At 50.8% G+C, this 24537-nt stretch overlaps 9 protein-coding genes across 9 annotated transcripts; 5 read left to right on the forward strand and 4 right to left on the reverse strand.

Moving 5' to 3' along the window:
• Positions 1–3559: 3559 nt before the first annotated feature.
• On the reverse strand, positions 3560–5014 carry LTS14_010698 (uncharacterized protein; the record flags this gene model as incomplete). The annotated part of the gene is made up of 1 exon (XM_064843374.1): positions 3560–5014. The coding sequence occupies one exon, from the start codon at positions 5012–5014 to the stop codon at positions 3560–3562; it is 1455 nt and encodes a 484-aa protein (XP_064689016.1).
• A 3037-nt stretch (positions 5015–8051) lies between these two features.
• On the reverse strand, positions 8052–8657 carry LTS14_010699 (uncharacterized protein; the record flags this gene model as incomplete). The annotated part of the gene is made up of 1 exon (XM_064843375.1): positions 8052–8657. The coding sequence occupies one exon, from the start codon at positions 8655–8657 to the stop codon at positions 8052–8054; it is 606 nt and encodes a 201-aa protein (XP_064689017.1).
• Positions 8658–9814: 1157 nt separating this feature from the next.
• On the forward strand, positions 9815–10530 carry LTS14_010700 (uncharacterized protein; the record flags this gene model as incomplete). Its single annotated transcript, XM_064843376.1, has 2 exons — positions 9815–10352; positions 10403–10530. 2 exons carry the CDS (start codon positions 9815–9817, stop codon positions 10528–10530), a joined length of 666 nt encoding a protein of 221 aa, XP_064689018.1.
• A 242-nt stretch (positions 10531–10772) lies between these two features.
• LTS14_010701 (uncharacterized protein) lies at positions 10773–11249 on the reverse strand (the record flags this gene model as incomplete). The annotated part of the gene is made up of 2 exons (XM_064843377.1): positions 10773–10979; positions 11112–11249. 2 exons carry the CDS (start codon positions 11247–11249, stop codon positions 10773–10775), a joined length of 345 nt encoding a protein of 114 aa, XP_064689019.1.
• Positions 11250–12182: 933 nt separating this feature from the next.
• PAB1 (Protein phosphatase PP2A regulatory subunit B) lies at positions 12183–14623 on the forward strand (the record flags this gene model as incomplete). The annotated part of the gene is made up of 2 exons (XM_064843378.1): positions 12183–14404; positions 14464–14623. The coding sequence occupies 2 exons, from the start codon at positions 12183–12185 to the stop codon at positions 14621–14623; spliced, it is 2382 nt and encodes a 793-aa protein (XP_064689020.1).
• Positions 14624–15533: 910 nt separating this feature from the next.
• Positions 15534–17212, forward strand: LTS14_010703 (uncharacterized protein; the record flags this gene model as incomplete). Its single annotated transcript, XM_064843379.1, has 2 exons — positions 15534–16458; positions 16533–17212. 2 exons carry the CDS (start codon positions 15534–15536, stop codon positions 17210–17212), a joined length of 1605 nt encoding a protein of 534 aa, XP_064689021.1.
• Positions 17213–19068: 1856 nt separating this feature from the next.
• lcc1_2 (laccase, multicopper oxidase, benzenediol:oxygen oxidorectuctase) lies at positions 19069–20844 on the forward strand (the record flags this gene model as incomplete). Its single annotated transcript, XM_064843380.1, has 1 exon — positions 19069–20844. The coding sequence occupies one exon, from the start codon at positions 19069–19071 to the stop codon at positions 20842–20844; it is 1776 nt and encodes a 591-aa protein (XP_064689022.1).
• Positions 20845–22241: 1397 nt separating this feature from the next.
• Positions 22242–23521, forward strand: LTS14_010705 (uncharacterized protein; the record flags this gene model as incomplete). Its single annotated transcript, XM_064843381.1, has 2 exons — positions 22242–22522; positions 22573–23521. 2 exons carry the CDS (start codon positions 22242–22244, stop codon positions 23519–23521), a joined length of 1230 nt encoding a protein of 409 aa, XP_064689023.1.
• Positions 23522–24041: 520 nt separating this feature from the next.
• Positions 24042–24484, reverse strand: LTS14_010706 (uncharacterized protein; the record flags this gene model as incomplete). Its single annotated transcript, XM_064843382.1, has 2 exons — positions 24042–24107; positions 24161–24484. 2 exons carry the CDS (start codon positions 24482–24484, stop codon positions 24042–24044), a joined length of 390 nt encoding a protein of 129 aa, XP_064689024.1.
• Positions 24485–24537: the final 53 nt, after the last annotated feature.

Here is a 24537-nt window from a genome sequence, read left to right on the forward strand (position 1 = left end):
GTTATCGAGCTTATTACGATCCCTATAGAAGAAGTCCGGCTTAGCGGAATACTTTATCCTATCTTTATTAGTAGAGGCACTAGCTCGAGCGGTCGAAGCTATACTAACGTCTCTTTCGTTATTAGGAGCTATTTATTTGCTTAGGGTACTTACCTACTATAAGGGTATTTAAAATATTATATACCTACGGTATAAGGAAGTTAGAGCTCGTTAGATAAGTAAGTTCTAAGCGATAGGTCGGGTAAGTAACTACTCTAAGGTTTAACCTTTCTATAGGTTAGTAACTTAGGTTAAATACGAACTACCTATATAAGAAAGCGCCCTCCTATATATATAGGAAACTCGTATACTTAACTATCTATCCGTCTAGCCGACTAGTCGGTTAGTATATTAGTAAGTTACGTATCCGACCGAAGTCTATCGTCTCTAGTTAGTTATATGTTCTTAAAGCGCGTACTTCCGCGTACTTCCTTTTTAAGGCTAACATAACTAGTCCTCGTTCTGTTATTCCTATATTATATATTATATGTTCGTAATATATACTAGGATACGAAGGCCCTCTACGTAACTTATTAGATATTCTAGATAGCGACTTACTAGTCGTTGCTAAGTCTATAGATTCTCTTAACCTACTTAGTAAACTCCGAGAAGTTAGTAAAGATCCCGTTAGGGTCTCTATTCTCGAGTAGGACTATAGTTAACTTAGGACGTATCTAGTTCTAAGCTTCGCCTCGAAGGTAGGATACTACGATATAGTAGCGTTATTATTTACTAGTAATACCTTCGAGGGAGAAATATAGTATAATCTAGTTTAACTAGTCGTCGAGCTTATTACGATCTCTATAAAAGAAGTCTAGTTTAGCGGAGTATTTAGCCGTTCCGGTCCTATCCTTATTAGTAGAGGTACTAGCTCGAGTAGTCGAAGCTATACTAATATCTCTTTCGTTAGTAGGAGCTATTTATTTACTTAGGGTACTTACCTACTATAAGGGTATTTAAAATATTATATACCTATAGTATAAGGGGGTTAGAGCTCGTTAGACGAGTAAGTTCTAAGCGATAGGTCGGGTAAGTAACTACTCTAAGGTTTAACCTTTCGGCGGGTTAGTAACTTAGGTTAAATACGAACTACCTATATAAGAAACGTCTATTCTATATATATAGAAGATTCGTATAATAATCGCGATTACCCGTAGTAGTCGTAACTAGATCGTAGTTACGGTAGGTATTTACGATCCTAATTACTTAATTACCTAGTAACGAAGCGATTCTTTATACGATCGTAGATTCCTATTAAGTCGGGGATAAAGCGTATAGCCGCTATTCCCGCCTTTATAGGATATAAGCCGCTAGCGGCAAAACTACGCCTAATCCTATATACGTATTTATAATAAGTATACTTTATATTCTATGTCTCCCTCCTTAAACTAGCGTACCTAGATACTATACTTTAAACGATATTCTACTACGAATCCTAAGAAAGCTAGAAGTAGAAAGTAGAAAAAATCCTAAAGAAGAGAGGTTAGAAATACTTAGTTAAATAGAAAGGATACCTTAGTAAAGATAATACCTAGAAACTAAAGGCTTACCTTAAGAATTACTAGAACCTTTTATAATAATTTTAGGACTAGAGAAGTTAATTACGCTATTAACTAAGTCGAGGGACGACTATACGGCTAGAGATAGACCTACTATAGTATCCGCCGTAGGATAGTCCTCGCTCTCTAGCTCGCTAGTTGCCTCTATCTCCGACTCTAGGTACGTAGCCTTTAGCCTTACGCGCTTATCTACCTACTTTAGGATTTTTTTTTATTCTATATAAGACGACCTAAAACTACGGATAAGTCTTCCTTATCCTTTTCTACCTTCTTCTTATACTTCTCGCGAGTACGATCTAGCGACTCCTAGGATATATTTATATACTTACGCTCTAGGCGGACGTACTAAGAATATTTTAAACGAGAATTCGACTCTATTATAATATAGTAGTATCTAGAAAATAGGTAACGCTCGTAAGGAATAGCGGCGGATTCTCTATACTACTATATCTTCTAAGTAAGGCGAAGTCGGTTTTTTATAACTAAAGAACTTATTATTATATAACGAAATAAGAGAATCGCGGGAGCTCTACGATTACTTATAGATTAGGGACTAATATACGCTAGACCTAATAAAGTATAGGATTACTTTACGCCTTAGTAACTATAGGGTAGCGGCTATCCTATAGCCTAACCCGACCTATAGTAATACTAACTATATAGTTAGACGGACTATAGGGCTACGAGTTCTATATAGTAATAACTACCTTATACTCCCCTAGACCGTAGGGGTAATAATACTATAAGGATATAACGACTATAAGGGAGGATAGTATTATAAATACGTATATAGGATCGGGCGTAGTTTTGCCGATAGCGGCCTATATTCTATAAAGGCGGGAATAGCGGCTATACGCATTATCCCCGACTTAGTAGGAATCTACAATCGTATAAGGGATTACTTCGTTACTAGGTAACTAAGTAATTAGGGTCGTAAATACCCCTAATAACTACGACCTAGTTACGACTACTACGGGTAATCGCGATTATTATATAAATCTCCTATATATATAGAATAGGCGTTTCTTATATAGGTAGTTCGTATTTAACCTAAGTTACTAACCCGCCGAAAGGTTAAACCTTAGAGTAGTTACTTACCCGACCTATCGCTTAGAACTTACTCGTCTAACGAGCTCTAACCCCCTTATACCGTAGGTATATAATAGTAGACTTCTATTACTTAAGGTTCTAAGGACGGAACTAGTATAGAAGAGGATAGTATTATAGATACTATTATAGTAATTAGTAGAGTAAGCGAGTAGATAGGGAGATAGGAGTAGAAGCTTCCGCTCCTATAACTAATATAACTAATACTTCTTCGATTAGTTAGATTAGACGCTACTAACTAAACTAACTACGCTACGATTAGTCGGATTAGTTAAGATACGAATCTTCTATATATATAGAGTAGACGTTTCTTATATAGGTAGTTTATATTTAACCTAAGTTACTAACCTACTAAAAGGTTAAACTTTAGAGTAGTTACTTACTAGACCTATCGCTTAGAACTTACTCGTCTAACGAGCTCTAACCCCCTTATACCGTAGGTATATAATAACTTACTTACCTAACCTATTACTTAGAACTTACTTATCTAACGAGCTCTAACCCTCTTATACTATAGGTATATAATAACTAGCCTTAGGCATTAGGTCCTAACTTATTACTAATAGTTAGATTTTATATCTATAATAGTACTAGTATTATATAAAGAACTAGCTAAAGTTATTAGACAATATACTAAAGCTAATAAGGTAATATTAACTAAACTCTAGCTAGAGAATATAAGTAATCTACTTATAACTAATTCTATAGATTATAAACCCGATATTAGTAACGTTATTAGATAGTTTGTTGGAAATATATATATAACAAGTAGCGATACTATAGGTATAGCCTAATAGGTATATCGTCCGTACGTATCCCGATCTAAGCAACGCCCGCCTCTTATCGCAGAGGCTCTAGATAGACTTAGGTCCAATCTCGAATGTATTTAGCCCGTACACCCCAAAAACCTTCATAAATCCCAGGACCTGCGGTGCAATCTCACACCCCATCGGGTCAGGCACTGAAGCATTAAATTCCACAAGCGGAATTTTCACCGCTACAGGTTTGTCACCACCATACCCCGTCGGAGATGCAGACAGCACATACGTCACGTTGGCCCGCAAGTGACGGCCGATGATCTGCAGCATGTCCAATCCTGGGAGAGCGCGGATAGTGATCAGTGCAGAACCATTCGTCGCTGTTGTCCGCGAAGTATTTGACACTACGGGTATTAGTACATTTTCCACGCGCCCACTGAGGCCTTGATGGCCAAGATTCGCAGTGTAGGTGCTAACGTTCGTGGAAGCGGGAACTGCGCCTGCGACGTATACGAGTGCTTGGCCTTCCTGGCCAACGTGTAACGTATCTATGACTGAAAGGGTGGATGTGTCGATGACGTCAACGGAGTCGCTGTGTTCATTTACGACGTACATTCGAGTGTTGTCAGGGCTGGGCCAGATACCGTGGGGTTCTACTCCGGAGGCTTCGATTGCCGTTATGAAAACGGGACTCGAGGCGGGTGTATCCTGTCTGTAGACCTTAGTGGCGTTGACGGCTGCGACAGTAACAAAGCCGTAAGTTGTGCCGTTGATGATCGCGAAGTTGGGATGGTTAGTTTCGGGACCGGTAGCCAGTGCAGTAACGACGGTGCGCGTGGTGAGGTCGATGATGGAGACCTTTCCGATCATCTTGTGCGCGACCCATAAGCGAGTGCCATCGGCGGAGAGCATCATGTCGGAGGAGAACACGTCGGCGAGGCCGTGGATGATGTGTGTGACTTTTCGGTTTGCGACGTCAATAATATCGACAGACGGGGAGAGGATGTGGTTCGCATATGCAGTTTTGCCGTCAGGACTGAAGAGAACTTTGCTAGGTCCCGGTGCCGTTTGGATGCGACCGATGATGCCCCCTTCTAGCCCATCGATGATGTTGATGAAGGAGGTGCCCCGACAGGCGACCCACACTGTGCGATTATCTGCGGTGAAGAAGGCCTCGTGCGGTGCGCGGTCCGAGAATGTCTGGGAAACGATGCTGTTGTCCAAAGTCCTGATAACATTGACGGTGTTGCTCGTGACACTGAGTGACACGATGTGTTTGCCATCCCGAGAGAAGCCGAGTCCATGACTGTTGATCGATTTCAAGTATTGTGGGCCAACAAGGTTGGTCAAGCGTGGATCGCCAAGGCTGATGGTCCCGAGGACCTCGTTAGTGCTCGGTTTGATGACGGTAACGGTGTTGGACGACTGGTCACCTGTATAGATCCGGTCTTCAGACGAGATCGGTGGAGCTCCTGGCAATGCCGGGGCCTGGACCAGAGCCAGGGTATTTCTTGCCGCGGCCGCAACTAATAGAATACACGAGAGAAACATTGTACAGTCCGCAGAAGACGCGGGGCATGCACAGGTGCGAGAAGCAGCTAGGACGTCGTCTTATATGATTTCTTCCCTCTCCCAATCATCGGTTGGGTTGCAGAGTGGGGACATGCGTCATGTAAGAGCGATCCGCCGGCTCTTGAAGCGCGGACTTACAATTGTCATCGATGGGCTTGCAGCGCTAAAAGGATGACGAGTATCATTCCCGCATACGGACCTGGGTGGTAAACTGATGCAGCAGGGTGGGGCAGGCTGTGCAAGTCTGACAATCTGGACAGCGCAAGTTTGGCAACCGACTTGGGCCATCAAAGTCTAGAGGATGGAGATCCCGTGCAGTACTTGCTTGTGCCGCAGCTCGATGACGTGTTGAAAGATTTTAGGAAGGATTCAACGATGGGGGCTAATCTGGGGAAAACAGATGGAAGTTGTCGACTCAAACCATTCCGATAACGGCGGAGGAGGTTATGGGAGGTTTGCAGGGCGCTTTAGAGCTGGGCCACGCGATCTTCATTGTCTGAGGATTGTCTCGCTGCGGATCGCCGAGCAGATCTACCTCCCCATTGACGAGTATGTCCGTGTCCTTTGCAACGATTGCACACTGGTCGATGGCCGTTGCACTATCGATGTGTCAGATTTTGCCTCTGATGGAATCGCTGCTCAGGACATGATGTACCCTCGACTTCAGTGCTCTGCAACTGTCGCACGCTTGCACTACCCGGCGGCGTACTGGAATCGGCTCATCAGCCATCTTGTGGATCATGCCAGAGAAGGAGAGGGAACAAGCGGGACAGCTGAACAGGTAGGTACCGTAACTTGCAAGATGCGGAGGCACCGGACTTCGTTTGGCAGGGTACTACAGTACAGTACTGGTACGTGATCGGCTCGAGTGATTGTTCACGCCGCCACAGCCGTGCCGCCAGTCCCGCGACACCTTTCTGCATACACTTACTCGACGTCGATGCAAGTTGACACATGGGATCTAATTCTAATGCTGGCGCGAGCAACGACGATCAATGGAGAACTACCCAGGTGTCCAAGTGTTAAATGGACCGAGGAGAAGTTGGTGTGCAGATGTCCGATATCTATCCTGATCCCCGGTGCTGCAAAAGGCACGTCACCCTAATCTGAACTTCATGGCGCTCACGATTAAACTTGAAAACAAACCTGGGCGCAATTGGTTCACTTCAACGGAGTCTATCGCTGGCGCGGTGCTGCTTCACATTCGCAATTGTGTTACAGTCACCAACGTCGTCATATCGTTGCAATGTCTACTTCCACGATCAAGATCATGTGGTATCGGCGCTGACATTGAAGGACAGGCAAACAAACGCTGTCGATGAGGAGGGGAGATCCGAGGGAAAGGGGAGCATACTGGAGCGAGAAGCGCATCGTAGGTGTTGCAGCTCCATCTCGCCAGCGTCGCTGAACCGTACAGGATCAGCTTCTCTCACGTGATGCTACACTTCTTCCGTTGACAATGTGTTCCAATCAGAAATCGATCCATGTGTTGGAGCCTGGACGCCATTCTTTTCCCTTCGCACTGGCCATACCACTTTTCGCCGACACTTTGACAAAAACATCAAAAGAGCCAAGTGATCTTGACACCCCTCTGCCGCCCTCTTTCCAATCACTCTCGGAGTCATCAAAGGTGACAATAGCATATCATCTCAAAGCTGTGATCCGCCGACCAGGGATGTTTGTAAGGAATTTCACAGCGGCACAAGATGTCGACTTCCGGCCTCTTCAACCCCCAGGTTTACCCGATTGCCGCAGAGATCCGCATTACCTGAAAATATCAAGCCACTTGTCGGGAGAAGATTTCGGTTTGCTCGCCCAGGTCCAAGACCGAGACGCATTGCCGTCATATTCCCAGTGGGTTAGTTTTGAGGTCGGTTTCCTGTCGCCCAACATCATCCATCCTGGAGATCACGTCAATCTACAGATCGTTGTCACAATACCAAAGGAGATTCAACATGTCGCTGGAACCCTATGGATTACAAATTTAGTTATCCGAATTCGCGCAACGACTACTTTCAGCAATGACTACCACGTAAGAGCGCATGAAAGTCTGCTCAACATCTGTGACGTGCGGGGGAGAATCCCAATGTATACGGAGGCTGGTGGCGAGACCTCCAGCCTCCCTTCCGGCCTGTGGGAACATCAAACATACCCGTACATGCTACCTTCCTTTGCGTCTCGAGGCGTTCGGATGGCCCACCGTCTTGAGGTAGAAGCACAGATCATGTCAGAAACAACACGGATTACACAAGTAAGGACTACCCCCCCTAGAGTGATGAGATCTAACGTTCATACCCCAGATAGTGTTGACTAGATCGGACGTAAATGTGAAGAGCGGATCGTTGGCGCTGGCTTGCACATGAACTCTGCGCATTATATGTTGCCACCAGCAGTTTGCGTTCCCCAGCAATCGTCTTTTTAATGGAGCATCACTTCGTCTCACTCAATCTCTCGAGGCCATCACTAAGTCATCGATTGCGACTGTATGGTCGATTGCGATACGAGCGATGAACTACAATACGCCCATGTGCCATGTCTACTTTGTCATTGCCCTACAGTCTCAAGCAGTTGCAATTTGACGAGAACATCATCACCGTAATTTTGAAGCGGAAACCTTTTAGCTGGGGCGCTCAAATGGTTATGACATTGTGCAGATTTGACTGTATGCAATTGTTCAACGCACGAACAGCATCATTCAACGTTGAGATACAAAACACTCTGTCCCTTAATGTAGACAGCCATTTCTCCAACCTTCATGGGGATGCGACGACATTCTTATAAAGCGTCCGGCCTAGAAACTGGCTAGCTGAGCTTGCCCGACTGCCATGATGGCTAGTGGTGCTAGTCGCTGGTAAATCAATATCGGCCAGACTGGTAGAGTCGTGGGTGCACATGCCGTCAACCTACCACGAGAGGTATTCGTTGGGGGAGGGCATCGGATTTGATATCAGTTCATCTCGAGCGATGCAGCTCTGTTTCGCAGCCGTGCACGAAATGGCTCTCGGCCATTATGATGTCAAGTTTCTCGGACGGTGTAGATAGGCAAATTCTCCCCAATGCTTTCGGACACGATAGGGGCTGTAGCACGATAGGATACAGTTCTGGTCAAGGAGAGGCGCTCCCAGTCGTCGTCGTTCTCGTCGTCGTCGTTCTCGTCGTCGTCGTTCTCGTCGTCGTCGTTCTCGTCGCGATAATGTTCCGCATCATCAGAATCTGACTCTCTTGATGCATCTGTCAGCTCTGGATAGATATTGGCGGCCTCCTTGGAGACGTCCATTGAATCGTCCTTGACCTCGATACACTCCACAGTGACCAGTGTGGACGGTAATGTATAAAGGGACTTAGAGTTGCATCGCGGTGTTCGAGGCAGTTTTGCTGGACTAGAGAAGAACTCATTCTTTCTACGCTCCGCCAAATTCTGCTCTAGGTAGTCTACCGTGCATAGATGGCCGGCCAATACACGAAGATCACGGTCTTTTTGACTCGCTGACGAGACTAGCCGTGACATGGCTAACCTGTGAACGTTCTCGATCTCCTCGATTGTGGCTCTGATTGAGATATTTATCTCTTGGTTGATGATCTTGTCCTGTTGGTGAGCTGGGATCGGACAAATCCCAGCCATAGCCTGCGCAACAACAGAAGGGTGCAGAGGGTAGGTCGATTGAGGCAAGTAAGAATCGGATGCTTAGTGTGTCTGAAATGTCGAATCTGAGTTTTGTTTATATATGTTCCAGAAAGCTGTCAAACGGTTGATGTCTGCATTGTTGCTGCGATCACGGCCTCGAAAGCGCGTCACACGATCGTGTTTTGCTCTCAAGGTTACAGTCAAGAAAGAAGTCGTACAAAATTGCCGCATCACCGGCTGTACCGGCAGACACGCAAGACGATGCCGATAGACGAGACGCATAATCTTTCTCGTTATCGACCCCGAACTCTTTTCGAGCCTCGAGCAGCACCGTACACTCCGTGCACCTGTACCAAGTAGTGACTAAATAGGCTCGTAACAGCGGATCTGGTAAGGATCCGGTAGAGATTGGCACAGAACTTCAACAGAAAAGTGTTCTGGTTGTCTGCCTTCTCTATTCTGTTGGTTTCTAGGGCCGCCGTAATGATTAATAGGGCTAGTCGGGGGCATTATCGAGACCCGACACGGCAACACCACCAGCGTTCGCAGCCTTGCCGGGAGCATACCAGATCGTCTCGGCTTTCTTCTCCTTCCTCACCTTCTCAAACTCATCAATAGCACCGAATTATGACTCGAAGGAGAAATCAATCATGCCCCCTGCATTCAGCCACTGGGCTATCGTGGAGCGAAGGAGCGACTTTAGGAAGCCGCCAATAAGATCCGCCTTCCGTCCAGAAAGTGTTGGCAGTCGTACTGTTCCCCAGCATATGCCATGGTCCAAGTCCAGCGATTGCACTACCGCAGACTTCAGGCCCACATTCAGAGAACCGGAGCGCCCTTGTCCATGGCTTCCACGGTAGGCGTTGATTGCCGTGGCCTCCGAGATAAAGATATAAGGTGCCGGCCGGGCCGGACGCACATCTGATCCGGTGAAGTCCGCGGACCCACAGCTTGACCTTTGCGACAATGATAGTACGTAGTATGGATGGAACAGCCGGGGGATGAGATGAGATACATCCGGCATGATTGGCCGAGGGTCTCTTAAATGCTGCGAAGGCAGTAGTATGTGACAGAGCAAACTCATATTTAACCAAAGACGCGCGCTATGATGAATCGTGTATTTCTCGCTCAGTCATCAGGACGTTGCCCTTGAGATGTCGCATCACGTATACCTCGTCCGCCACGGTCAAGGCGAGCACAATGTTGAGCCAACGGTCCAGAACCGCAAGATTCATGATCCCGCACTCACCGACCTTGGAGTGCGGCGATGCAAGGACTTTAACAAGACTTTCCCTGAGTACATCCACATCGACCTCGTCTGCGCAAGCCCAATGCGTCGCGCCATCCAGACGGCCAAGTACTGCTTCGAAGATGTGATTGCACGGACCCCGTGCCGCCAGATCCTCCTCCTACCTTTGGCGCAAGAAACAACCAATGAGCCGTGCGACGTCGGAAGCAGCTCTGATGCAATCAAGGAGGAATTCGGTGACCTCGTAGATGTCAGCATGCTGGGTAAGGACTGGGCAACCAAAGAAGGTACATACGCCGCGTCTCCCGAAGGTGTGATCGCTCGGGGTCGAGAGTTCCGGCAATGGTTACGGCAGCAGCAGGATAAGAATGTCATTGTAGTTGGCCATGGTGCCTTCTGGGACTACCTCTTTGGAGCGGATGCCAACGATGTTCTCTCCCCAGGTATGATATTGCCGAAATCAACGAGAAGATCAGACTAATCATTCAATCAGGATACAAATCTTCGTGGACAAACCGACAATGGCGTGTCTGCGCGTTCCCCAAGGCTGAATCTGACGGCCCTATGGTAGAAGAGAAAGAATCAATTATGCGACGGAATGTATTGGACGACGGGAAATAGGTTATACCTACTCACAATCGTTGAAGATGTAATTCGTGGATTGAAAATGTAAATCAATATATACAATATACAAGTCTATTATGCTCGATTAAGATATTTCAAATATAAGGACGTTTTTATACAACGCCCTTTTAGCGAACGTTTAGGATTTTTGGGTATAATAATCTCCTTAGTCTTCGCCCTTCGTTTCAGAAGGTTTTCTTTATTTTAGAAGGTTTTCTTCGCACTGTACCGCAGGTCGTCTACCAGATCTTCTTGCCCTGACTGCCTTGCTCGACACCATGTGCAAGGCTATTACTCGCACTCTCTATTCCGTTAGTCAGGCCTTGAATCCCATCACCGACCGGAGCAGTTCTTGTGGCGTTGTTGATGGTATGGCCTACGCCTCTGCCTGCTGCTCCCACTACGCCGCCTGCTGTTCGGGAGACTCCACCGATCACTGCTCCGAGCTGGGGAGGTGGTTAGTGGGTGCATGTTGATATATGATACAAATATTATGGCGAGGTTAAGGTACCGGACATGGGCGAGACGATTGTAGCAGTGGCAAGATCAAAGCAGAGGGGGCAGTAGATAGAACGTACAGTGCCCGTGACCCCAGTCACCGCACCAGCCACGCCACTCTGGTTGCTTGAAGACATACTTCCCGTCGTAGCGTTCTTGTCGAAGTAGTTGTTGATTTTATGGCGGGCGTCTTCGGCTTCGGAGTTCAGATCTTTCATCTGTGGTGTGAGGTGTATGGCCAGATAGCAGAGAGTTTGGTGCAAGTGAGAGCTAGAATCGGCCCTGTCTGTCTGCCTCGAGCCCTATGCAACATGTATGTATAGAGTGTACGTAGAGCGAAAGGCGCAGCCTACTGCGGGTCGGCGTCATTTCTAGAGTCACGTGGGGAAGTGGATCGTACGGCAAGGTAAGATCTGCGTTACGGTTGCCTCGGAGGATTACAGTATTGGCTATGCTGTTGTCGTCTTTACTATCCGTTCTTCCCTTTTGTAGTGGTGAGCAGCTGACTCTAATACTGCGTTGGAGATCATCTTGAGCGATTCACGAGACTCGCTGGACTGGAAGAGGTGATTTGTCGCTCGAAGCTGTATCTAAGCAGTGTTTCTGAAATGAACGCCTGGGACGCTAGTCACCGGCTCTCGGGTCGCGCCTGCCAAACGTTGCCGAGCGCACAGGCCCGGGACAAGCTTGGCAAATTAAAATTATGAGGAAAGCGCGGAATCACAGACGTGATATCCTCACTTTGCACCTCTGTCCTGCTTCCCTCCTCCACCGCCAAAACATACCACAAAAGTGAGTCCAAACCACCTGTTCGACCACCAACTCTCGTACTGACACCACCAGACACTCGTAAGAAAACAGAAAAGCCGTACCTTCGCGATAGCAGTATCCGAAGGCTTCACCTCCAGACCTCCTGTCAGCTCATACACACGACATACGTCAGTCTGCGCAGACCAGCAAGCCGCTGAACATCCCTCGCTAAGTCTTGCGCAGCCTCTCCCACACGTCGCTTCGTCCTCGACAGACACATCTCCGCATCGTCACGAGACATCCCTCCACCAAAGGTACTAGCACCCTTCTTTGTCCTCAACAATCAGAAAAGCGCAAAGCAGGAATTAACCACCCAGCAGCACCCCCACCACTTCGCGACCATGTCTGAAGTGCAGAACTCGACCTCCCCAGCTGGCCAGGCTGCCTCTCCTCCTGCTGAGGGCACAAACGGCACTTCCCAGCTGAATACCAACGTCCCCGCCGGCATGTCCTCCGAGTCCAACGACATGCCCACCCCGACCTCCGCCGCTCCTTCCACCGCTCACCCCAACTCTGCCTCCCTCTACGTCGGTGAGCTCGACACCTCCGTCACCGAGGCCATGCTCTTCGAGCTCTTCTCCTCCATCGGCCAAGTCGCCTCCATCCGGGTCTGCCGTGACGCCGTCACTCGTCGCTCGCTCGGCTATGCTTACGTCAACTACAACAACGCCAACGACGGCGAGCGTGCTCTTGAGGAGCTGAACTACACTCAGATCAAGGGCCGCCCATGCCGCATCATGTGGTCTCAGCGTGACCCAGCCCTGCGCAAGACTGGCAAGGGCAACGTCTTCATCAAGAATCTCGATGCTGCTATTGATAACAAGGCTCTTCACGACACCTTTGCTGCTTTCGGTAACATCTTGAGCTGCAAGGTTGCTGTCGACGAGCTCAGCAATTCCAAGGGCTACGGGTTCGTGCACTACGAGACTGCCGAGGCCGCTGACCAGGCTATCAAGAGTGTCAACGGCATGTTGCTAAACGAGAAGAAGGTCTTTGTCGGCCACCACATCCCGAAGAAGGATCGCATGAGCAAGTTTGAGGAGATGAAGGCCAACTTCACCAACATCTACGTCAAGAACATTGAGCCGGAAGTCACCGACGACCAGTTCCGCGAGCTGTTCGAGAAGTATGGCGAGATCACCTCCGCCTCGCTCGCGCACGACAACGAGACTGGCAAGAGCCGTGGTTTCGGCTTCGTCAACTACGTCAACCACGAGGATGCCTTCAAGGCTGTCGATGAGCTCAACGATCTGAACTTCCACGGCCAGAACATCTACGTTGGCCGTGCCCAGAAGAAGCATGAGCGTGAGGAGGAGCTTCGCAAGCAATACGAGGCCGCGCGTCAAGAGAAGAGTGCCAAGTATCAGGGCGTGAACCTCTACGTTAAGAACCTTGCGGATGATGTCGATGACGAGGAGCTTCGCAAGATCTTCGAGCCGTACGGTGCTATCACTTCCGCCAAAGTCATGCGCGACACCATGCCCGCTGACGAGGCTGAGGCTGACCAGGATGGCGAGGAGAAGGTCGAGGAGAAGGAGGAGAAGAAGGAGGAGGAGACTGAGGAAGAGAAGGCTGAGGAGGCGAAGGAGGAGAAGAAGAAGGAGGGTGACGATGTCGATGATTTGGATAAAAAGATGAAGACTGTCACCATTGGCGGCGAGAAGAAGGTCCTCGGCAAGAGCAAGGGCTTCGGTTTCGTCTGCTTCTCCAACCCCGACGAGGCTACCAAGGCCGTGACTGAGCTCAACCAGAAGATGATCCACAACAAGCCTCTCTACGTCGCTCTCGCCCAGCGTAAGGAGGTCCGCAAGAGCCAGCTCGAGGCCAGCATCCAGGCCCGCAACCAGATGCGCATGCAGCAGCAGGCTACCGCTGGTGGCATGCCGCCGCAATTCATGCAGCCACAGATGTTCATGGGTCCCAACGGCCAGCCTATGATGATGCCTGGTGCCGGTCGTGGCGGCCAGATGCCATTCATGCAGGGTATGCCCGGTCAAGGACAGCGCGGTGGGTTCCCAAGTATGCCTCAGCAGGGCGGTCGTGGTGGCCCTCAGGGTATGCCTCAGATGCCACAGATGCCGTTTGGTATGCCACCTCAGATGCAGGGCTTCCCTCAAGGCTACGGCAATCCAGCTGCCTACGCTCAGTTAATGCAGGCTGCTCAGGCACAGGCTCAGGCTATGGGTGGTCGTGGTGCAGGGCGTGGTGGTCCGATGCAGGGTATGCCCATGATGCCCGGTATGCAGGGTATGCCTCCTCAGATGATGGGTGGTCCGGGTGGTCGTGGTGGTTTCCCAGGCCAGCAGCCTCGCGGCGGTATGATGGGTGGACGTGGCGGTCCGGATGAGCAGCGTGGCCGTGCTCCCAACCGTGGTCCTGGTGGGCCTCAGATGGGAGGTACTGCCGGTCTTGACATGAACCAACTCCAGTCCGCTCCACCACAGCAGCAGAAGCAGATGTTGGGTGAGGCTCTGTACCCCAAGATCCACGCTCAGCAGCCCGAGCTCGCTGGCAAGATCACGGGTATGTTGCTGGAGATGGAAAACAGCGAGTTGCTTGGCCTGTAAGTTTTGATCGCTCTCTACATTTGCATGATGCAACGATGCTAATCTCGTACTACAGCACCACCGATGACGACGCCCTCCGCCTCAAGGTCGAGGAGGCCCTGAACGTCTACGATGAGTACATCAAGAACCAAGGCGACAACTCCGGCCCTCAGCAAGCCAACGGCACCGAGAACATGAACCCTACCGCGGAGGAGGTCAAGGATCCAGAGGCTTAGACGCTCCTCTTTCTCGATGCGATGCGAAACGACATGAATAGCGGTAGCAATTGATGAGCTCTTCACTGAGTCTTGTTGATATGCTGCTGCTCCCCTTTTCTTTACACTTGCTTCACGGACTGGACACACCAAATACCGCTATGCAACATGGTAACCGGAAAACGTGATATTTACGATACCCCCTTTGAACTCTGGACCCAGCGGATGGGCAGGAGAATGAATCATGTACTGCTACTGCTGCGCACACCGAGCACGAACATGCTGTGCGTTCGAAGAGGAGATGGATAGATGGCTGCTTTTGTTACCTTCTTAGCAGCTCATGACTTAGCTATGAGAGCAGAGGCTATGCAGAGCATGCGAGGAGTTAGGGTGGAGCGGTTGCGGAAAAAGCGATATGCGAAGCTAGTTGTGTGTGAGTAGCTATGGTGTGGGTATGATTAGTCTGACGAATATGATTTCCGGAACTTTTGCGCGTTGTGTTTGCCACGTCGTCGAGCATGGCTACTTTGCCACACTTGTTGTTGTCCTATGCCCATGATTGATATGAGTTCCGTGGGACCAGCGAGCAGGAGCGTTGGTTCGAATCTTCGGAGGGCTCCAGAACCTTGTTCTTCCTTTTAACTACGCGTTTCACGTTATCGTCCATTGGCGCGCATCCTTCAGCAACTGAGTGGGTCCAGAACGGGCGCTCTATCGGCCGTTTTGGAAAGTGTTGGTGGCGGCTGTGTCTGCGATGATTCCTTTACATTGCTCGCTGCCAACCTCCATGGCATGTATTGCCCCAACACGACCTCTGCCCTGGTGTGGCTCTTAAGGCTTTTATAAACTGACAGCACCGTCCAAAGGATTCGACAGCGTCCGTGAAGGCGTTTGTGAGGCATGGACTCTTCCGCCATGAAGCTATTGAGGTATGGACCAGATGGTTGAAAGGTCGGACAGTCATGCGCACCAGGATGTCAATCCCAAGGACTTTGGCACTGCGACTCAAGTCGTGGACGAGACGAGCTCGCAGGTCTTTCCATCATCCCAAACACGAGATCGTTCACCCAGACGGGCGAGTTGGCACGGCATTGCCATATACACCGCCCTCTGCCTCTCAGTCGTGCCAGTTGCTCTCCTCCTCGGCTTCTCCCCAAAGCTATCCACGGCTCTTGCCTACAACGGCTGCACCACCAACGGCGACTTTGCCCTGCCCTACAGCGCCTCGGTCTGGAGCCCAAAGTTCTTTTTCACCATCACCGTCCCTTTCAGTGGAACCGGCGCAGCATCTTGCGGCTACTCCTCCGACCAGAGTGCCGCTTCCGCTCGTGACGGGTACGGCTACACCGCCGTGAAAGCCATTGACCTTGCGTGGGATCTCCTCGTAGGGCGAGGTGGCCAGCTGGTCTTCGCGTGGATGGCGTATCACGTTTTCGGCGCCGTTTTGACGAAGTTGATGCAAGAGGGGGAGGTGGGCTACGATCTCTTTGCTTCCATCGCGTTCCAGAGCGGGAGTGTACCAGCGCTACTGACCACTTTACGGCATGTCCTTGGCTGGGCACCCGTACCCAGGACGAAGAGGGCCCTGGGGTTCTATTTGGGAATGGCCATGGTGATGCTGTATATCGCCATGATGCCTACGCTTCTGTCTGCCATGACGGGTTATACGAGCTTGTATTTCTTTTACTTGATCAATAAGGGCACTTACCTGGCTGACGCAGGTGCTGTGGACTGCCGGGGCACGTTCGCACCGGCGTATGGGAGGGTTGTCATGCCTACTGGTAATAACACGGAAGACTTTGTGCTTCCTTATGATCACTTCCCGGACTCGGACGCTACTGCACCATGGATCGATTGTAAGTCTCGTCTCACATGTATTCCTGCAAGCGTGAAATGAACACATGCTGATCCTGCGATGGTGAAATATCAGACTATAAGCGTTACCAGGACATCTACGCTCAATGTCCCGATCCATCGAACGTCACGGCTTGTCCTGCTGCAAACGTTTCCTCGCGCATCGACCGTATGACATTCGTGACAAACTACGTGGGTTGTGATCGTCACGTCTGCGATGACAATGGACCTGTTACGTTCCCGCCGCCCTTTCCCAACTTCCAGACTTGGCTGATAGGCGATGGTCGAGCGTACACGCACTGGCTGTGTGGCGCCGACACCGTCTTCGTGCCTGTGCCTGGGCGAGATCCAGAGGGACGGATGGACGGTAGCGTGCTAGGCACGAACGAGACCATAGATGTCTTTACGTCGATCTGCCGGGCCGGCTCGCGATATGCGTGGGGTTTCAGCTTCTTGCTCAGCTTCCTCACCGCCGTCTTGAATATCTTCGCGCTGGCGATTCTGTGTGCGATGTGGATGGGTGTGAGAGGGGTGCGGTTTGAGCAGGGGACGCTGAGGGATGCTGTGATTATGGTTTCGCAGGCGAAGCGGGATCATGGGGAGATGGTTGGGGAGTGGAGTGCTAGAGCTTTGAGGCGGGAGGTTGAGAAGGGGAAGGTGGGTATGACGACGAATGAAGGATTGCGAAGGAGAGATCGTGAGGGGGTGAAGGATGGGGCGCGGCGTAGGTATGCCGATTCTGATGATCATGACTGAGCTAGAGCGGTATAGGTACGACACTGAGGAGCAATGGGTATACATGGTATATAGATCATTTCAGCTGTTGAAAGCACTCCTTTCGCCTCCAGCACGTTCTCGTTGTCCTCTTGGACATTGAATTGCTATAATGTGGCTGGCGCCAACGCCAGCAATTGCTGGGTCTTCATGGGCTACCAAGACCAATATACTTGCAGTCATTCGCAATTTCTGGAGATTCACGAACACAATGTATCGAACGTGGTGCACTTGCATGATGGCTCTCGATACGATCGCGGCTGCGGCCTGGCAATGGTTTTACGTGGTAGGAGAGATGGTTTGTCGCATCTGATGCAGGTTTAGATCATGCATTGCTGAGCTGAAGGCATTCGGTGTTGCTCGTGCTGCACGGCCCACCTCAACATTCACCATGGTCGTCCAACCCTAGATGTGGCAATGGAGCTCCCCCTAAGAAACGCTTACGCCACAGATTCTCGCCGAACTACGTGGCAACTTGATTACCGCGCATCAACCTGAAAGTGAGAGCATGGTCTGTGGACCGATGCACTAGCGTTGCTCGAAGTCGTTACCCTTTTCGGACCTTGCTGAGCGGCTGAGAAGCATATTGCCACACTCGTTATCGCACCGAATCGAAAACTTATCGATGTGCCTCGGCGGAAGCTCCACGCGAAGGGATCTGGGCAACTGAAAGCCAAAGACACACAACTGTGATCGATTGTGATGCCGCGATGCCGAGGACGGGTTGGCGAGGAGCCTTGAAATCTATGCTCCGGCTGGGCGCATGGCAGGGAAGACAATCGGGTGTGGCATTGGGGCGTGATCAGTTGGGAGATACACTGATGCTCATGTGCTATCGCCCAGTGTCGAGCATTCAGGCTCTTGTCTTGTGGGCGACATACGGCAGTGGCATACAGCTTATCTTGGGTTTGTCTTGAAAACCGGACGTTGAATACCGACTAGGAGAATTCTCCACCGTAGTTGCAGTCATGGTGTCGAGCCGTCCGTTTACACTGCTCCTTCCGCATGCTAAGGCTCGCAGCTGTGTCTCCAAACCGCCGATGGCCGTTGTATCCACTTGAACGAAGAGGCTCGAAAGTCTGAATAGAGTTACCAAAGGTGAGCACTCTGACGCCACTAGCAAGGGACCCCAGCCCTTTCCGATAATCCACTTGCTAAAGCCAAAGCCATGCTGACCTCACCTGCACATGCATGTGGCTAACATATCGAAACAGAGTTCTCCACGTACGATCTTTTCAGCCTGGAATCGATCCGCATGATGTGTACTCCACTCGGCTGTTCTTGGAAGAGCTCAGCTATGCTAATGCAGGTACGAAGGATCCTGGTCCCCTGATCGACCTCCTGATGAGTCCGCCTGTATCCTCCTGCCGCAGGTCTTCGGCGATCTTGTGCAGCGACATGCGGCATTGTCGCTCTTGGTTTCGATAGCGCGACGCCCTCGTCGCTATATCCATTCGTCATGCGGCCCTGGTGCCGACAGCCTTGTGGCGAACGCTGCTGATTTGCATCTTGTTCAAACAGCCTAGAACGATATACCCGTAGCAGTGGAGATACTCGAGCCTCACTGGTCCGCAGGCGACTTATCCACTTCGAGCTAGGACGTCTGGCGATTGTATGAAGAATCATGACCATCCCTGGTTGAGTCGTCCACTCGGCAGGGTCTCTATAGGTAATAATTCTCATAAACAGTCTTTCGCAGCAGCTCAACACCTCTGCACGCCTCTGCTATTGCAAGATCTCTATCCACTCGTTCGGGGATTTGCTGTTTTCTGTCATTGTGACTGTTGCGCTTAGCACAACACCTTCGTTATAACACAACCTGCACATTCATCTGCGGTATGAGGTTCCACCAGATCGCGGGCGTATGCCTAACAGCCTTCTCGGCCTTGACAGCGGCTGCTGTGGTACCCGCGGAGGTGGAGAAGAGAGCGACTTCGACGAGCATTGCGAGCAGCACAACATCCAAGAAGGCTGACGCACAATGCACGAATGGACCTACCTCTCGTGCTTGCTGGAAGAATGGCTACAGCATCGCTACGGACTTTGATCAAAAGTTCCCAACCACCGGGAAGACTGTATCCCACTCGCTCACTATCACGAACGGCACCTGCAATCCAGATGGGCACGGCGAACGACTATGCCTGCTCATCAACAACCAGTATCCTGGACCTGTGGTTAATGCTGCATGGGGAGATATCTTGAGCGTCACCGTGACGAATGCGATGAAAGACAATGGCACCAGCATTCATTGGCACGGTATCCGCCAATACCACAGCCCTGGTTACGACGGTGTGAACGGTATCACCGAATGCCCTCTCGCACCTGGACAAACCAAGACATACACCTTTCAAGTCTCTCAGTTCGGCACATCGTGGTACCATGCTCACTTCTCGTCGCAGTATGGTGATGGTGTCATTGGTCCCATCGTGCTTGATGGACCGGCTTCTGCGAACTACGACGAGGACCTCGGACCATACGTGCTCAATGACTGGTACTATCAGACTGCTTACCAGATCAACTCCATCGCATCGGTCAACCTCGCTGCTGGCGGACCTCCACCAAATGCCGACAACATCCTGATCAACGGCACCAACAAGAACGCCAACGGTGGTGGGCAGTACAACAAAGTCTCCATCAAATCTGGCAAGAAGTACCGTCTCAGACTTATCAACATGTCCGTCGACAACTACATCCGTGTGACTTTGGACAACCATGTGATGCAGGTCATGACGTCTGACTTCATCCCGGTGAAGTCGTTCTACACAGAGACCTTGTTGGTCGCAATCGGACAGCGCTACGATGTTGTGATAACCGCCAACCAAACGGCTGGCAGTTACTGGTTCCGTGCCGATGTGGCGACCGATTGTTTGAGCGGTAATAACTTCAAGGGCCTTGCAGTCTGGACATACGATAGCGTTACAGCCGCTACACCCACTAGCAGCGCCTATGCGAACCCAGCACAATGCATTGAGCCCTCCCAGGCTGCTCCTTACTGGGTCCAGCCAGTTCCCAGTGGTACCTTCCAGCAGAACATTGGCAACTTCCCAATCGGCCTGACCCAGGCTCAAGTTGTGCCCAACGGCGATGCCATTGTTGTGTGGAGTCTCGGCTCCGAGTCCATCAACGTTGATTGGGAGAAGCCGACCTTGCAGTATGTCATGTACAAGAACACGAGCTACCCGGCTGCCTTCAATGCTATCCCTACCGTCAACGAGGGTGCATGGAACTATGTCCTCGTCCAGCAAGGTCAGCGTGTCCCACCTGTCCCGCATCCATTCCATCTCCACGGCCACGATTTCTTCGTCCTGGGCCAAGGCAGCGGTACCTTCGACCAGAGCACTGCCTCTCTCAACTGGGCCACCCCACCTCGTCGTGACACTGCCACTGTCATCGGCGGTGGTTGGTTGGCTATTGCTTTCAACTCCAACAACCCGGGAACTTGGCTCATGCATTGCCACATCGCCTGGCACGTGAGCGAAGGTCTTGGGCTCCAGTTCATCGAGTCTCCAGATCAAATCACTCTTCCTGATCAGACTCAATTCTCGCAGCAGTGTGCGGCATGGGACAAGTACTACCAGACCGCATACTGGAAGAAGGATGATTCTGGCATCTAAGCTACCCGTTCCTTCTACGAGTTCGATGTATGTACTGCATGTAATGGATCTTACGATGTTGGGAAGATGTATTGTCATTGGGTGACGAGTTCGGTTATAATAGATTGCCACACTAGCTGAATGAATTTTGTCTATACTATTTGCCCTCACAGCCTCATATCGTGAGGGTCAGCCCAGTCTACAAAGCGCTCTTGTGGCCGGACTGTTTCTTCGCTGGGGTAGATCGTCGCATCGCAATTCGGTATGCTCACGAGGGCCAATGCTCTGCGACTTCCCTTTCTCGATCATTGATGAGCTAAAATGTTGAGGAGGGAGGCATCTGGCTTCCGAGTCTCCAAAGTCTGACTCTCGCTCGCATGTCTATCAAACAATAGTCTGACATGAGGAAGCGAGAGGCTCCGCATATCAGCCAATAGCGATGACACACATTTGGTGCATGAATCAAGCGCCTTACAGACCGCATCACGCGACTGCGAAATAGTCTGTACTTCTCTGCCATGCACAAAGTATTGGAAGGAAGTGGGACCTGCAGAAGCGCTGCACACGCGGCACATGCCCGAAAACCCAAGGGCCCGGATTTGCTCGATGCGGCCATCGATCGTCCCGTTGAAACCTTGCCCTTGCTCTCGCTGCCGCTGTGGAGCACACTACCCAAATCCTCTTTTCACACCACTTGCTGAGATCTTGCGTCAACAGATCCACGCCGTCGCTTCGACGTTAGCGAAGCCGGTGAGGTGTGGCGAGGCTGCTGAAACGGGCAGGCCTTGGCAAGCCATCATCGTGGGCGTCACAAGTTCAGGACGAGCGACTGGACGTAGATCTTACCTGGCAGCAGAACTCTGGGCCTTGATATCGGAAACACCGGAACCATCCTTTGTTCAGCTATGGCTGTATCAGCTATATGATCGGGTCCGGCGGTGTCCAAGATCCGACATCCCCCGATTTGGAAAAGGTCGTCAGCCTCAGACTATCGAGTACAGACCCTTATACGCGGCCGGAGCTCGCACTCTACCTTGCCGCTCAATCCCTATAGAGATCCCGGTCTGATCGGCAGGAACAGGGCGTCTGAGTTTATGCAGTGCATGTTGGACCCGCTACTATAGACTTTTGCCTGTACATGAGCTAGTGGAAGAGGTTGAACATCAGATGTGGAAGGAATCCTCCACCTCGCCGGGCAGGCTAGCACCTTGTTCTGGCGTCTGCCAATGCCCACGATGATGCCGAATCGAGCGTTGGCCACAGCGTAGAAGATCTCGAAGCCCGAGGATCTGGCTGATAAGCCTGTGCGGTCCATTCTGGTAGTAAAACGTCAAGTCACTCGCTGTTGACCTTCGCTGTTTTCAAGGACTCCAAGTTTCTCTCGTCTACACTCAGGATCTTGATCCAACACATTCGCTATGCCTTGTTCATATCTCGCTACTGGCGCTCTTGCGCTCACACTCGCTACCCGCACCTTCGCTCAGACTTGTGGTGACTGCCAGTCCTTTGGTGTCGACTTCCAGTCTGGCGAGTCCTACTTCCAGAACTCCTTGTCAACGAGTCCGTTCACAGCAGTACAGGAGTTTGAGGGCTGCTCGAATGACACATCTCACAATGTGTTGGTCGATCCCAATGGCGACCAGTACGAGTGCAGCTTGACTCCAATGCAGCCGGACGACACCCCAGAAACCATCACTTGGTAGGCATTACGAAAGAAATCGATAACCCACCCTGCTAACTGAATCCTAGCCCTGTCAACAAGAATCAGCTCTACACTGGCGACTGGTCGCTTCTGATCATCTCCAATAATGGCGACTGCGCGCCCATCGACTACGAGCGAGACTTCCATCTTGACGTTGGTCCCCAGCAGACAGTCACAGTGTCTCCAACCATCACGATCCAGACAACCGTGACACCTATCGAGAGCGATACTGCAACTTCGACACAGACCATCACAAGCAGCGCAAAAGCAAAGACCATAACTGTGCCTGCCATCAACTTCAACCCAACAATTACGATCGCACCTCTTCCGGCCATCACCGTCGTCACAAAGGCTATTCTGACTGTCACAAAGACCTCGGTTCAGCCCCAAGTCGTTGCAACGAGCACCGCAGTTGCCACTGCAACATGCCAGCTTCCCCAGCGTCGACGAGTCGCCGATCCAGTCGCCAGCATCGTAGCTACCATCCTTAGCGATCTCGGACTACACCTCCGTGATGCTGCACCAGAGCCCACTGCCCGCCCTCGCTCTGGAACCAGCGAGTTCAAGCGTGCTATCCTCGAGGGCCGTGCTGTCGAACCAGCAGTTAAGGCCAGATGGCTCGAGGAGCGCCACGAGAAGTTGGCGCTTCAGAAGCGTGCGCCTGATCAGCCGACCACTACCACCACCAACATCGCCGCTTCGTCGACCGTGACTTCTACAGAGACTGACTTCGTGCCCACCATTACTGTGACTGGCTACACCACACTTGTGCAGACATCGACGGTCACGCCGACTATCACCGTGAGCAAGGGCATCGCCTTCGGCATTTCTACCGTCACTCTCGCTCAGAAGACCTTGACGAACACTTTCTGGCTTCCTGCGACTCAGGTCACGGTCAGCGCCACAAAGGATGTCACTTTGACCATCACCAACACGATCACTCCTTCTGCGGCTGCAGCAAGCTGCTCTAAGGCTGGTGGTGTGTTGGCGGCATGAACGAATTGAGTGCGTGAACGATAATGCGCGAAAGAATGTATCATGCAATGCGACCTTATAGATGTAGACTATTGTCAAACATACCAAACCATCCAGTTCTAGATCTGCATCCGTCCACGTAACGTTGTAAACGGATCGATGCTCTGCCACGCGTACAGCTAGGAAATTTACACCACTCCTCAAGACAACAGGACTTACGGGCAACTCGAGCGAATTGTGACAAGAGGGAGGGATGTCTTGACCGTTCATGCAACCAATCTATGGTACTGTATAGTTGACCTAGCATCAAGCTACCTATGCAGTATGACACCATCAGCCATGCTGCGCCTGCGCAGGTGACGCCCCCAAGACGCCAAGCAAGCAACAATGCGCTCTTCTTGCCAGCGAAAAGCTCACTATGATATGGCTCTGACATGGCGTGCTCCCCAACTAGCTGCACTCCACCACATTTGGTCCATCTCCGGAGAAATTGTCGCTGGCGGACGCTCCCTCCTCTTCATTCGCCCTCCATGGCCACACTTCAGACATTGCCACCCCCAATTTGCTCCATATGCACCTCAACCACATCGCCATCCTCCAGACCAACCTGAGCACGCATTAGAAACAGTCTAGTTTCATCGTGGATTGAGCGGCACTTACATCCGCAGGCGTGCTATCAGCATTGATACGATCGCCCTCAAACAAGAAGCGGAGAGTGTTGGGAGCCTTCTCCGCCTTGGCCGAGAAGTGGTTCATTGCTTTGCCTAGGCGAGTTGTGGCTTTGAGCTTGAAAGTGAGGGCGAAGTCGGTTTGGTCTCGGAATGTGAGACTCATGCTCAGTGGTGCTGCTGGAGGCACGTCTTCGGCATTGTTGATGATGTTGTTGTTGGGCATCTCGCTGTGGCCGCCTGCACCATCTTCTGGTGCGTCTTCGACACGAGCGTGATAGTTGGCACCGTTCGGTTCTGGTTGGATGCCGTCCATGTTGATCTTGTTTGTTTCGATCGAGTTCAAAATCTGCGGAGGTTTTAAAGTGT

This window comes from Recurvomyces mirabilis (genome assembly GCF_035927965.1).
Source record: "Recurvomyces mirabilis strain CCFEE 5264 chromosome Unknown scaffold_48, whole genome shotgun sequence".
Classification (NCBI taxonomy): domain Eukaryota; kingdom Fungi; phylum Ascomycota; class Dothideomycetes; order Mycosphaerellales; family Teratosphaeriaceae; genus Recurvomyces; species Recurvomyces mirabilis.